At 44.8% G+C, this 14,795-nt stretch overlaps 1 protein-coding gene across 1 annotated transcript in view; it reads left to right on the top strand.

Moving 5' to 3' along the window:
- The window catches only part of CDH1 (cadherin 1), an 83,519-nt gene that overhangs the window by 52,152 nt on the left and 16,572 nt on the right, over window positions 1-14,795 (top strand). The window contains exons 4-10 of the mRNA XM_059153711.1: window positions 5,020-5,163; window positions 5,293-5,448; window positions 6,210-6,354; window positions 8,140-8,315; window positions 8,572-8,700; window positions 10,866-11,048; window positions 12,508-12,752. Of these exons, the coding sequence (XP_059009694.1) occupies window positions 5,020-5,163; window positions 5,293-5,448; window positions 6,210-6,354; window positions 8,140-8,315; window positions 8,572-8,700; window positions 10,866-11,048; window positions 12,508-12,752 (1,178 nt within the window). The remainder of the gene's footprint in view (window positions 1-5,019; window positions 5,164-5,292; window positions 5,449-6,209; window positions 6,355-8,139; window positions 8,316-8,571; window positions 8,701-10,865; window positions 11,049-12,507; window positions 12,753-14,795) is intronic.

Genomic DNA, 14,795 nt, shown 5'->3' with positions numbered 1-14,795 from the left:
TTCAAATGCATATTACAGAAAATGATGAATGACAGTGGCTTATTCAAAAATGGAGTATTTCTTTGCCAAGTTGAAGAAATTCAAGGGTAAGTTGTGGCAGTATGGAGACTCTACAGTCATTAGGAGCCTAGGTTACTCTTTTCCTTTCTATTCTGCCATCCTCAACATATGGCTTCCATCCTCAAGGGTACCGCATGATCCAAAATGGCTGCTGGTGCTCTAGTCATCAGATCTTCATTCTGGATGGTAAGGAGAAAGGAAGAAAGTGAACAAAAGCATCACTCAATTGTCTGCCTACCTTTTTAAAGAAGTCTTTATGGAATACGTTTTTTAAAAATTTTAAAAAAATTAATCTCTACATCCAACATGTGGCTTGAACTTAGAACTCCGAGATCTAGCGTTGCTTGGCCTTGTAACTGAGGTAGCCAGACACTCACGCTGTGGAATGTTTTTTTTTTTTTTTTAAAGTCATTTGTTTGACAGAGAGATAGCAAGAGAGCACAAGCAGGGGAAGCAGCAGGCAGAGGGAGAGGGAGAAGCAGGCTCCCCATGGAGCAGGGAGCCAGATGCAGGGGCTTCCCAGGACCCTGATATCATGACCTGAGCTGAAGGCAGACGTTTAACCAGCTGAGCCACCCAGGCATCCTGTCCCAGTCCCCCCCACCCCCACCACCTCTATGGAATTCTTAAGCAAATAAGGCTTATATCTCACTGGTTGGAACTTGACCTCATGGCCATACCTAGCTGTAAATGCAGTGAAGAAAATGTACTCTCTTACTTGAACACAGTGCTGGATACAAAACTAACTATATCTGTATCTATATGGAGAGAGACAGGTATAGATACTTGGGAGTTTGTTCATTTTTAAATAAGAAAGGGAGAATGGATATTGAGTGGTACGTGGCAACATAGCTGCTGAGGTTCACTTTGGTTCGTTTCTAGTTCAAGAGACCCTGTGGGTCCTGCATTAGGAGAAGGGGTACTGGGGGGCCCTGGACTGGCTCAGTTGGTAGAGCATGCAACTCTTGATCTTGGGGCTGTAAGTTCAAGTGCCATGTTGGGTGTAGAAATTACTTTAGGGCACCTGGGTGGCTCAATGGGTTAAACCCTCTGCCTTGGGCTTGGGTTGTGATCCCAGAGTCCTGGGATCGAGCCCCATGTCGGGCTCTCTGCACAGCGGGGAGCCTGCTTCTCTTCCTCTCTATGCCTGCCTCTCCGCCTACTTGTGATCTCTGTCAAATAAATAAAATCTTAAAAAAAAAAAATTACATTAAAATCTTAAAAAAAAATAAAAGGAAGGGTGACACTCCCACTTCTTTAATTCATATGAAATACATAGATCTTACATATATCAAAACATGCTATGTACTATGTATATAAATATCTACACACACAGTTTTTGTCAGTTACGCTTTTTAACTTTCTGGTTTTTTAATCTTCGGGTAGATTTTCTCAGTCTGGTATGATTTTTTTCTGAGGGACGAATTCCATGCTCAGTATGTTTAGGCATGGTTCTCTTTAAAATCACATGAAGATATTAATGTCCTCTTGCCAGTGTTCATCATTTCTTTATTCTTTTTCTCTGAAAACACTCCGCAGTTCTGATGTCAGCAACACGTGCCCTTTGTCTTCCTCTTCAGTGTGGCAGATGAACCTGGGTTCACGTACTGATGCTGTACACTCACGTGGCTGTGCAAGATGGCCCTGTTTAGGCTTAGGATACATTTGCAGACAGTCCTTGGAAGACTTTGTTCCTGGGTTGTATCTAATCCCAAACTCACATCCATTAAAACCACAGCTCAGTGTTTGCCAAACTAACTGTCATTATGACTATTTGTTGAGCATTTATATGTTTCAGGAGCTACTCTTTTTTTTTTTTTTTTTTTTTAAGATTTTATTTATTTGACAGACAGAGATCACAAGCAGGCAGAGCAGCAGGCAGAGAGAGAGGAGGAAGCAGGCTCCCCGCGGAGCAGAGAGCCCGATGTGGGGCTCGATCCCAGGACTCTGGGATCATGACCTGAGCCGAAGGCAGAGGCTTAACCCACTGAGCCACCCAGGCACCCCTCAGGAGCTATTCTAAGAGCTTTATTTGCAATACTAGTAACTCATTTAATCCTTCCAATGATACCCCATATTAGGGAACTGTGGAACAGAGTAAAACAGTGTCCCCAGGAGTTGCAAATGCCATAGTGAGGATTCACTGATAGGCAGCCTGGTTCTGCAGCTTGCCCTTGGCTCAGGAGGGACGACTTCTCTGGAATATTAATAATCCAAGGACGCAGAGAGAGAGAGAGTGTGTGTGTGTGTATGTGTGTGTGTGTGTGTGTGTGTGTGTATAAAACCAGTATGTGGGAATGCAGTACTGGGAAGGATTCTGAGATGATACCTCATCTTAACTCATGTCTGTATTGTGCATTTTTAAAAATTTGTATTAGCAGAACTATTTAGAGAAATTTCTATATAGCAGAACTATATAGACAAAAATTGTTCTGCTTAAGGCATACTTGGGAATAAACCACTGTACAAATTATTGCACATCTGAAATCACAGTGCATAACAGACTGCGTAAAAATACTTGTTTTGTTTTCTTTAAAGATTTTATTTATTTATTTGACCTGGGGGGAGACAAAGGGCCCACAAGCAGGGGGAGTGGGAGAGGGAAAAGCAGGCCTCCCGCCAAGCAGGGAGCCCGGTGCGGGGCTTGATCCCAGTCATGATCTGAGCCAAAGGCAGATGCTTAAGGACTAAGCCACCCAGGCGCCCCTCTGCATAAAACTGTTAAAGAAGTAAACCGGGTGTATTTACCTGACTTAGGTCATAAATGTAGGTTGAAAGACAAAACAAGATTTTGCTTGTCAAAGTATGCAGCTTTGAGAACTTGGGATTCCTCGTTTGATGCCTTTAGAACCAAGCTCACCAGGCATCATCATTTATGTTATTAAAAACCCATTTTCTGTACATGAATTCCTTCCTCTTCTTCTAATATCATCATAATGGCTTTTAGAAGGCAAAGAGAGTACACGGTGATATTTGTACTTACATTGCATCGAAACACAATTCAAAGGAATTCTGGTTGTCCCTCCTCCCCCCAACTCATGGCTCTAATTTATACCCTGATTACCCTGATAGCCACACCTTCCAGTCACAAACTTGGTGGGGTTTCTTTTTTGTTTTGTTTTGTTTTTTTAAAGATTTTATTTATTTATTTGACAGAGATCACAAGTAGGCAGAGAGGCAGGCAGAGAGAGAGGAAGGGAAGCAGGCTCCCTGCTAAGCAGAGAGTGGGGCTCGATCCCAGGACCCTGGGATCATGACCTGAGCTGAAGGCAGCGGCTTAACCCACTGAGCCGCCCAGGCGCCCAAACTTGGTGTTTTTAAAGTCCAGGAATATTCAAGTTGGATTTAGCATTGAAATCATAGAAGACCCAGTCACAGACCTCATCGGTTCTTTGATTTGTCTTTTGGTGTCCTTGTGTCTCTCAATCATCTATTCACAAGTTGGCTTGTTGGGAACTTGTCCGTGGTTATAGAGCTTTCCAGGTGGGTTCCTCCCTTCCCCTGGGGAGGAAGGGGGTACGGTTTAAAAGGTTAAAAAATACGTATATATACTGAATTCTCTCCTGGTAGGGTGGGGCATATCCACCCTTCTGGGCTTTAAAAGCGCCTCTTCGTGTGTAAGGTGAGTTGGTCCCACTTGGAGAAGGTCCAGTTGCACTTTGGCCCTGGGAGGGTCGGTGCCCGATGTGTTTGCCATGGTGCCTGGTCAGTTTGTCCGAGCGGGCATATTTCCATCCACAGCCGTCAGTGTCAATCAGGTGGCAGGGCTTCTCAGCTGTATGGGTTTCCAGGTGTGTGCCTTGAGGTGAGGACTCTTCATACAGGTTTTGCCACAGCCTACATAATCACAAATGTGAGTGGCCGTCCTCTTCCGGGGCCACGACCTTCTTCCCCTCTTTGGTATTGGCTCCTGCGGCTTACAGGAACCGGAGGGCATGGGCTCTTGGTAATGGAGCCATGGCACCTATGGCTGCATCTGGTCTGGCCAGAAGGGTGGATAGTTGGGCCCTGGATGGGGATGAAAGCCCAGGGGGAGCTCTAGGACAGTATGATGGTCCCCGCTACTCGGCAGTTCTGGGCACCGAGGGTTCGGGTAGTCCAGCAGGGTAGTTGTCGTCCCGGAAGAAGTCTTGCACTGGCAGTTGTATCTTGTACATTTTGAATCAGATGTGAAAAGCCACAAAGTAGCACTTGAATCACCTTCGGCAAACAGTGATCAGTGATTATGTGGGGAGTAGGAGATGGAATTGTACTCTAGAACCTTTATGTATTACCACTAGTCACTTTAAAGCACTTAAACAATTTGGAGGATATTTTTCTTCCATCTTCCACTATCTTATTTCCCTGTGTGTGCATAAAGTTTTCTTTATCACACATGAAAACTGTTCAATAAAAGTCTCAAAGGGTGTTTTTGGTTCCCATCCCAACAGCTTCTATTAAAACAAATGGAAACCAAACAGATAAAATGATACAATGAGATTATAGAATTGGTATCGATCACAAAGTAGTTCTTAGTAGCAGTTTCTAAACCTTAACTCATCCAGGCTGAGAACTCCACTTTGGGGACTTCCGCCCCTAGGAAAAACAGAAAAGAAAATTGAAACGCTTGCATATTCAGTTGAATAAACTCTGACATTCAAATCATCAGAGTGTAATGTTCTTTTAAAAACGATAGATATATTTAAGCTTGAAATAATTTGGAAAATAATAATAAACTCTCAAAAGTAGAATTGTGTGTACATAATGATTACTTGAACTCTGGACATTAGAAGGATCAAAAGGGAACACCGTTTTTATGATATGTCAGAGAAGTTCATTGTGTTGTGTTTTGTTATTAAGTTAAAACCATTACCTGCCCCCGAGAAGGCTGGAGATGCTGGCTGGTTAGGTGGGACTGGTTTTGGCCTGTTTACCTCTCCTGAATTTTCTAATTTTGTTCTTCATCCCCTTTCTTTTTAGGATGCTACCTCTGAAACCCAGACCGAAGTGCTCACATTTCCGAGCTCCCAGCGTGGTCTCAGAAGGCAGAAGAGAGACTGGGTTATCCCTCCTATCAGCTGCCCAGAAAACGAGAAAGGCCCATTTCCTAAAAATCTGGTTCAGGTAGAGAAAGAAGTTCTCTATTTCTCTGGGAGCAGTTTGGCAGAAAATAGGACCTAGAAGGAAACGGGGGGAAAACCCCAATGTCAGGACCCTTCCTTGATAGTTCTGTTTGTTCTGTTTGGTCTTCAGATCAAATCTAACAGGGACAAAGAAATCAAGGTTTTCTACAGCATCACTGGTCAAGGAGCTGACACACCTCCGGTTGGTGTATTTGTTATTGAAAGAGAAACGGGATGGCTGAAGGTGACAGAGCCTCTGGATAGAGAACAAATCGCCAAGTACATCGTGAGTACCTCTCAGAAGCATGCAAATAATGGGGTCATATCCTTCCAAATTTTTTTGGTCAACCCATGTTGGATCCCAAGAACAGATGCTCTGGACATATGAGGCTTGTTAATTGGATATCTCTATGCCCATTGACAAGGGCAGATGACAGGAGAATCTGGAAAAAGGGAAGGAGGGGTGTTGATTTTTTCCCGTTAGGATTAAAGAGAGGGGAGTCTTAGGACCATACACGAGTTTAGACAGAAGATATCAACTTACTCCTGGGGCTTAAAGTTCCTGATCCAAACGAAGAGGCCAGTTACAATGTTGGGGAGCAAAAGCCATTCCTGAGCCTTGGTAGCTTTGTGAGCTTGGGGAGCTTGTGGGTAGTACATGGGGCCAAATGCAGAAAAATCTGGGGGAGACACTAGACGGGAGAAGCCAGAGCAAATTTTACCCTGCTGGGAATAAGAGTGTTTTAGGCCTCCGGTCTTGTCTTAGGTCTGGCTCCCCAACCTTCCTGTGGAAAAGGGGAACTCTGACCTGGTGGTTGTGTTCTGCAGCCCATGAATCTTTACATAATATGACTTCAGCCAGTGTCATGACATCACTGAAGCAGCAGCACATGTATGAGAAAAGTTCTCTGTGGGGCCGGGGGGCTGTCCATCCTTGGGTCTTGCAGAGTGGGAGGGAGTGGAGGCCAGCTGGAGTTCTCCTCACATGACTTCTCCCATTTCTTCCTCCTTGTTGGGGTCCAAATAACCCTCACTTGATTGTTACAGCTCTATTCCCACGCTGTGTCTTCTAATGGGAATGCAGTTGAAGACCCAATGGAGATCGTGATCACTGTGACAGATCAGAATGATAACAAGCCTGAGTTCACCCAGGAGGTCTTTGAAGGATCTGTCATGGAAGGTGCTCTGCCAGGTATGGCCAGTGTCAAGATGCTGAATACCCAGAATGACACTTAGATTCTTCAGACCTCAAAGTGTTGGGACTAGTGTTTGGGGTCAGGTCCTTCATAAGAACAGAACTTTTTGGGAAGCCTGTGTGTGTGTGTGTGTGTGTGTGTGTGTGTGTGTGTGTGTGTGTGTGAGAGAGAGAGAGAGAGAGAGAGAGTGTGTGTGACATCATTCTGCAGAAATGTGTATGACAAAATAGGAGTCCTGGGATCCAGCCCCACATCGGGCTTCCTGCTCAGTGGGGAGCCTGCTTCTCCTCTTCCCTCTGCTGCTGTTCCTGCTGTGCTCTCTTCTTGCTCTCTGTCAAATGAATACATAATAAAGTAAGTAAATAAAGTAAATGAATAAATAATCTATAAAAATAATTTATATATAGGAGCAGTTTAAGAGGGGTGCCTGGCTGGCTCAGTTGGTAGAGCATGTGACTCTTGATCTTGGGGCTGTGGATTCTAGCCCCACATTGGGCATAGAGCTCACCCCTCCCCACAAAAAGGATCAGTTTAAGAACCTTCTCTAATAAACAAATCTTTGCCATTCCTGAATGCATTCTTTTCTCTCCGTGGTAAAGGAGACTTTGGTGGTAGTCATTCCTTTGCTTCCCCTTATCTTGTGCATCATGTGTTATATGTATCCCTCTATAATATCTGGGTTTTTGGGCATGTTTTCAGATTTTGTATACACGGAATCACACTCGACATGTATTTCTGTGATGTGCTTTGCTCCTTCAGCTTTACGGACATAAAGTTCTTTGTGTTGGTGCCCATAGCAGTCAAGGTCATCCATTCTCACTGCTGCATCATATTTATTATTTTTATATTTATAGAAAGCCCTTTATTCCCCTGTTGAGGGAACTTGAGCTTGTTTCAGTTTTTTGCTATTCGAAATAGTGTTCTCAGAACATTCTTTAATATATGACTTGATGCATACTCATGAGGCTTTGTCCAGGGTGTGTGTCCATAATGGCGGATTGCTCGGTTATTTGGGGTATATGCCTGTTCAGTGTGACTAGTGGTTGAACCACTAGATATTCCTGCCAGCAGTTGATATTCTAGAATTGTTAGACTTCTTAGCTTTGTTGAGTGTGCACTTGGTATCTCTGTACAATTTTAAATCGCATGTCTCTGATTTATTAATGGGCTATTCGCATTTTCTATGTTTGCTGGCCATTCGGGTTTCTTCTTCATGACTTGTCTCTTCAAGTCTTTTGCTCCATTTTTCTCTTGGACTATTTGTCCTTTTCCTGTGGAGCCCTAAGGGATTTTGTTGATGTCTTGGGCACTAGTCCTTTGGCCGTCACATGTGCTGTAAGTATTCTCTGCCACCTTAAAGGCTGTGATCTCTAGTGACCATTCTCTCTGGTGAAGCTGTGCCTCAGACACCACGTGGGGATATTGGTGGGATTTTTTTTCACCTCACTCACTCACTCACTATTTTCCACCTCATTCACTCACTATGGGAGACTGGGAACAGTGTTTAGTTGAAGGTTCTTTATTCCCCATCGTCCTCACCTTCAACCCCCATCCAAAATTGTTGGAAAAGCAGAGTCATTGGAATACTGCTCACTGGATGGAATGCTTTTTTCCTCCCCTACCACTTTGGTAAAAATTTTTGGAAGTCAGAGAATGGAGCCATAACACAGCACCATCCCCAGGGCTCCTCTTGTAACACTCTGGATAGAACTGAGCTGAGCTCCGTTGACCAGAATCAAAGTGCAGCCGAACCGACTCCTTCTCTCCCTCGCCACTTCCAGGCACCTCCGTGATGCAGGTCACGGCCACAGATGCGGATGACGACGTGAACACCTACAACGCCGCCATCGCTTACCGCATCGTCACCCAAGACCCCCTCCTGCCTAGCAGCATGATGTTCACTATCAACAAGGACACAGGAGTCATCAGCGTGCTCACCACCGGGCTGGACCGGGAGGTCAGGGGTCAAGAGGTTCTGGAGGGGATTGAGGGCAAACACATCAGCTTACATCGCATGGAAAGTACAAAGCTCTGCTGAGGCCATTTGCTGCTTTATGTTTACGGTTTGAGCTTTGCATCTAAACAGCTCTCTAGAGGTTTTATACCTAGAAGGCAGGCGGGCATTGAAGCAAATGATCAAATAAATGTTTCCATGTCCTGGGCTGGGCTTGATGTGGCTGTTGGTCCTGACTCACAGGTTTTGATCTCTGCAGAAAATTCCCATGTACACCCTGGTGGTCGAGGCTGCCGACCTGCAAGGTGAAGGGTTGAGTACAACCGCAACGGCTCTGATCACGATCACTGACATCAACGATAACGCCCCCGTCTTCCAGCCCACCACGGTAATTCTGCAGCCCCCTGCATGGTTTCCAGAGAAAGGTCCTCCCTGGCTTTGCAGCTGCTCCTGGGTGAACCCTTTGAAGATTTTCCCCAGACTTGTGAGCTTTCAGACACCAGCAGATTGGGAAGGGAGTCGTCTCTGTCCTCCCAGCGTGGACCCTGTTGACCCAGGTTTGCAGAGTTGGAGATGGCACCTGGGGGCGCCTGCCTGGTTCAGTCCATGGAGCATACAACTCTTGATCTTGGGGTTGTGAGTTCAAGAGAGCAGTTTAAAAAGAAAAAAAGGCACCTGTTGCGCTCATGTCCTCATGATGTGCATCCTGCTGGCAAATCTTAGCAGGTTTTGGTTATTCACTGAACAAGTATTTTCTACGTTTTTAACAGGAATTGTGTTACGTACTGGAGATACTATCACAATAAGACAAAATTTCTGTTCTCATTGGAGTTGATAGTCTAGTTAGGGAGATGTTGGACAACCTGTACAAACTGTAGTGTGCAGTTAAATGGAGATGGATAGAAGGTACTAAAAGCCACATGAAAGAATGCTAAATCTTACCGTGTTAGTTAGAAATAATCTCAGTGGTTATTAACAGAGACTTGACTCTTGTACCTTAAACAAATAAGGTAAACTTTCTCTTGTGTCACAAAGTGCCTAGAGCTAGAGTATCTACACTCTCAGAGGAAACTCCGTCTTGCTGTCCCACCATCGTTGGGGCATGGCTTCCATCCTCAGTGGCCCCAGATGGCTGCTGCAGCTCCAGCTGTCTCCGTGCTTCATTCAGGGAGGAGGCAAGGGCATGGGGAGCAAAAGGCATTGCTGCTAAGTCAAGGCTTCTTAGTTCCATCCCACAAGTTTCCTTTACCTCTTAGTAGCAGTTGCTGTCTTCGAGGAAGATGGGAAATAAAATATTTTGTCTGGGCACATTGCTGCCCCCAACAATATAATTTGTGAAGAAGGGGTGAGTGGATATTTACTAGGCAATTAGCAGTATCTGCCACCCTAATCTAGGCATTGTGAATACAAAAAGGCTTCACAAAGCCAGTGATGTTTACAGTAAGACTTGAAAGGTCTGGTCTGAGGAAAGCATCAGCATCCTAGAGACTGACTGGAAAGCCAGGGCTTGGGGTGAACGCACCACCAACCTCTGCTCTAGGTTTCTTGCAGCCTGCTCCCACCTGCAGGGCCTGGGCCCGAGCCGCACCCGCTAGGCCAGCCATGCCTGCCATAGACCGGCCACCCCCACAGCTCCTGGCCTTCCTTTTTGCCCATTTCTCCTGCCTAATGGGCTTTCGTGCAGTTCTAGTTTTTCTAGAAAATGACCTTTGTATTAGTAGAGTCTTCAGGAGATTTTTGTTAGAAACCAAGGACTCCCTTCAGCTGTGAACAGGTTTTTCCCTTGGTTCCAACCCAGAGTTTTACGTACTTTTCTGGTTTACTCAGTAAATTTGTGGTTGCTTTACCCCATTTAGTATCCTCCGTTCTTAGTCCTATGTTAGGTTTACATCTCAAGAAGTGGTGAAATGTATATCGGTCTCATTAAATATGAAATAGCCATGATAATAGGAAGGTAGGACTTGAAAGGAGGTTGTCCATGTGGGGTAGGGGGCAGTGGAAGAGTGTTCTAGGCAGAGGGATCATCATATGCAAAATGCCCCGAATCAATAAAAAATTGTCAAGAACTGAAAAACAGGCTCCGTAGTCAACCAAATGAGGTTGGGTCCTACAGGCCTTGGAGATGGAATTAAGAATTTTAGAATTTATCCTGGTGCAAGGGGATGTCATCAAGGGTTTTAAGCAGAGGACCGTACTGACCAGACATCCATTTTATGAAAATTGTCGGTGCCACTAGGAATGGTGGCAGAGGAGAGGAGTAGTGGGTAAGCCACAGTGTCTTGAGTTTGATTATGATCACAGTCAGCAGCTGGGCTAGAGTGTGCTGAGGGCTCAGATAGTCAGATCCTTGGAAAACGGATGCAGGTAGTCTTGAAGGATGAGGCACCTTGAGCAGAATTGGCTGCTCCCCCAACAGGAAGTAGGGGCTCTTCTGGTGGAGTAGGCTTTTCTCCAAGACTCTGCTTGGAAGGGTTCCTTTAGCTCTCATGGACCTGGCTCATCTATTAGGTGTCGGGATGTCATAAGTGACTCATCTTCTCCTTTGCTCTGTAGTACCAGGGGCGAGTGCCTGAGAACAAGGCCAACGTTGAAATCGCCGTACTCAAAGTCACTGATGACGATGTCCCCAATACCCCAGCATGGCAGGCCGTGTACACCATTTTGAACAATAACGATGAGCAGTTTGTTGTCACCACAGACCCAGTAACCAACGACGGCATTTTGAAAACAGCTAAGGTTTGTATGGTGCCTGGCAAGATGCAGAAACTGACATCTCAGCCGGTTGCCTGCTCCCTTGTCCCTCGGTGTCCCTTCAGAAGTAGAGTAGCATGGTGTTGGTGGGTTAGGAGTGGGCAGCTGTCCCAGGTTCTGGCGAGCCATTTGGGGTTTGCAGCAACTCTTCAGGCACATGTGAGAAGCTCCTACGCAGCCCCTTGAAATCAAGGAGAGAGAAAGTACCATCTGTTTTAAAAAGGCTTTCTCTCTGAAACATTTGCCTACCCCCATATCCATTTTGCAAATGAGAAGAAAGAAGGGTTTACTGGTCTCTGCTATTTTGCTGGATTATTTTAGAAGTGGGACACATGACTTTTCAAAAGATGTCTTGGAAACCTGAAAACTAAGAAGTTGGGTGATTCTCTTGTTAAAGTTATTCAAAGTTAGCAGATCTCTGGTTAAAAGAGATCCAGCCCCTAAACATAGACTTCCTGTTGAATAGGTGAGCAAGACTGTTCGTTTCTGCCGCACCTTTTCTACATAACCTTATCTCCCACTGAACACTGATATCAACATAGTCTATGCTACCAACAAAAGAAACCACTAAAATGAACCCCTACCATACACGAAGTCCCTCACAAAAGTTTCCAGTTTATTCTTTAAAGGAACTCTACCTACTAGTTCTTTTTCGTATGTATCTGGGTGTGGAAACAGACCCAGAGATATAGTTGCCTGGACCACACAGCTGGGAAATGGCCCACCTGGACTTTGACCTTGTTGCTGGCTGATAACTGAACTGCATGTTGTCGCTAAATTTAATTGAGGTCAGCGAGGTCAGGAGTAGGGTCTTCTGTCCATCTGCTCTCGCACAGACCACATGTCACATAGCATACCAACATTCTTACTAGTCTTGGATAGTAGATGACTTAAGGTGCTAGTGTTTGCTTACTGGGTTGTGCTGTTCAAGGCTTCACATAGTTTGTTACTCTCTGCTAGGGTTCTTACCTCTTGTTATTTATTTTAAAGATTTTATTTATTAGAGAGAGAGAGAGAATGACGGTGAGAGCAGGAATACAAGCAGGGGGAGTGGGAGAGGGAAAGCAGGTTTCCCACTGAGCAGGGAGCCTGGTGTGGGGCTCGATCCCAGGACTTTGGGGTCGTGACCTGAGTCGAAGGCAGACACTCAAGGACTGAGCTAGCCAGGTTCCTCTAGGGTTCTTATCTTTAATATGGTTGCATTTAGCTTTTGAAAAACATCACCTCCTGCCCCCCACCCCGGGGGGGGAGATTACTGTTCCCTGGGTCAGGGTGTAGGCCTTTATTTTCTTCAGAAGTTCTCAAGTTAACTTTTTCCTAATGCAGCCAGATCAGAGACCCATGACATAGTGCCAGCCACAGCAGTAGTTAAGCGTGTCATTTTTTTTTTTTTAAACACTAACAAAGAATGTATTTCTTAACCCCTTTTGTTTCTGCTCCTTAGGGCTTGGATTTCGAGGCCAAGCGGCAGTATATTCTGTATGTGACCGTCGTGAATGTAGCCCCATTTGAGGTCATTCTCTCCACCTCCACGGCCACTGTCACTGTGGACGTGGAGGACGTGAATGAAGCCCCTGTCTTTGTGCCTTGCCCAAAGGAAGTGAACATACCTGAAGACTTTGGTGTGGGCCTGGAAATCACGTCTTACACTGCCAAGGACCCAGACCAGTTCATGGAACAGAGCATAACGTAAGTTGGAGAATTTTTCAACAGACTGGCAGCAACTCTGTGTGTGTTTGTGCGCGCTTGCGTGAATGTGTATAAAATACTTAGTTCATAGAGCTTTATCATCGTTGGTCTGTGCAAGACCCTTCTCTTTTGGCTCTTTTCTTTTTTTTTATTTTTTTAAATTCCCATTCCTCACATCTTTTCCATTCCCTCCATAGATAGCCATTCTAGGTTTATTGTGCTTCCTCTCTTCAAGGTAATGCAGTGAGGCAGGAATGTGCTTTTAATTGAAATGAATGCCGTTGTGTTAAAAGTAGTTCATGATTTCCTCTCCTTTTAAACTGGAAGGCGCCTCTGTAATCTAAATCACACCCACCCACGTTGAAAACACATGTGGTCACCAACAGCAGCACCCGTGACCATGTATGACAAAGAACATCCTTCATCTTTTGAGGGCTGGATTTGGCTAGGAAAAAGTTACTAGAGCCCAAATCCCAACATGACACATGTGTCTTTGTTAGTAATAGTGTGATTTCCGGGGGTAGCAGGGCTTGGCCAATGAGCCCACTTCCTCTTCACAGAGAGGTTCCTACCTGTTAATATTTGCTTTAGAGGAAAACTGTAACAATGAACTATTTAGAAAAAACGTTCTACAAATCTGGAGTACCGTCTTGCTTACTAATTGAGTATGTTCTTATTTTGAGGGGTGTTTGTGTTTTAATATCAGTGCTTTTCACTTACTAAACTTCAAACAAACAAAAAGATTTTTTAAGTGTGACTTCAACTTTTAAGGTTATTCTGGGAATTTAAAAAAAATTTTATCAATTTATTTGAGAGAGCAAGAGAGCACGAGCAGCAGGGAGAGGCAGAGAGGGAGGGGAAAGCAGACTCCCTGCTGAGCAGGGAGCCTTATGTGGGGTTTGATCCTAGCACCCTGGGATCATGACTGAAGCCAAAGGCAGATGATGAACCAACTAAGCCACCCAGGTGCTTCTATTCTGGAGACTTTTTATTGCCGATTCTGTACCAAGGGAAAGAGCTCCTAAATACCTCTAGACGGTGGATGTGCCCTCTACAGAATGAACTGAACAAAGGGGGCAGGTAGTGATCCTAAAGGCTGCTAGAACTGAGTCCTTACATCAAGGGTGACGGGGAAATTTTCAATGGAGACTAATAACACCAAAACCTTCTGATCAATGTTAACATTTACTATTACCAAAAAAAAAAAAAAAAAAAAAGGCAAGGACAGCATGACATAACGTGCCAGCCACCTCATGTGATTAGCGGTGTGCGCACAGTGCCACTGAGGAAATGGTTTTGGAGAAAACAAAAGTTGGGACAGGAAGTAGTCAAGCATTAGGATCCGATTTTGAAGAAATGCAGAGAATGGGGCGCCTGGGTGGCTCAGTGGGTTAAAGCGTCTGCCTTTGGCTCAGGTCATAATCTCAGGGTCCTGGGATTGAGCCCCGCAGTGGGCTTTCTGCTCAGCGGGGAGCCTGCTTCCCCCTCTCTCAACTTGCTTCTCTGCCTACTTGTGATCTCTCTCTCTCTCTCTCTCTCTTTCTGTCAGATAAATAAATAAAATCTTAAAAAAATGCAGAGAATGAAGAAACTACTTAAGTGCCACAAGGCGGCAGTGAGCCAAACACAGAATGTAGGAACTCTGTGACAAATGGCAATGTTTTCCATGAAATCAGTGAATGGCAAAAGGGTAGGGGGACTGCTGTGCAGGAAGAGAGCACTAACAGGCAGGCGGTCCAAGGGCAATGTGTAGATGACACTTGAATATAGATTCAACAGTCCAACTATAAAGACACCCTTGAGTCAATTCGAGATATTTGAACATGGAGTTGGCATTCAATGACATTAAGTAATTGTTTTTGTAAGATGTGTTAGTGGCATTCTGATTGTTGGTTTGTTTTTGTTTTTAACTTTTCCTATATAAGATATGTGCTAAGATATTTAGAGGAGAAATCTTTTTAAAGATTGTATTTATTTATGACAGAGAGCGATATAGCAAGAAGGGGAACAAAAGCAGGGGCAGCTCGAGAGGGAGAAGCAGGC

The sequence above is a fragment of the Mustela lutreola genome, chromosome 16 (assembly GCF_030435805.1).
Source record: "Mustela lutreola isolate mMusLut2 chromosome 16, mMusLut2.pri, whole genome shotgun sequence".
Classification (NCBI taxonomy): domain Eukaryota; kingdom Metazoa; phylum Chordata; class Mammalia; order Carnivora; family Mustelidae; genus Mustela; species Mustela lutreola.
This window is presented reverse-complemented; position numbering and strand designations above follow the sequence as displayed.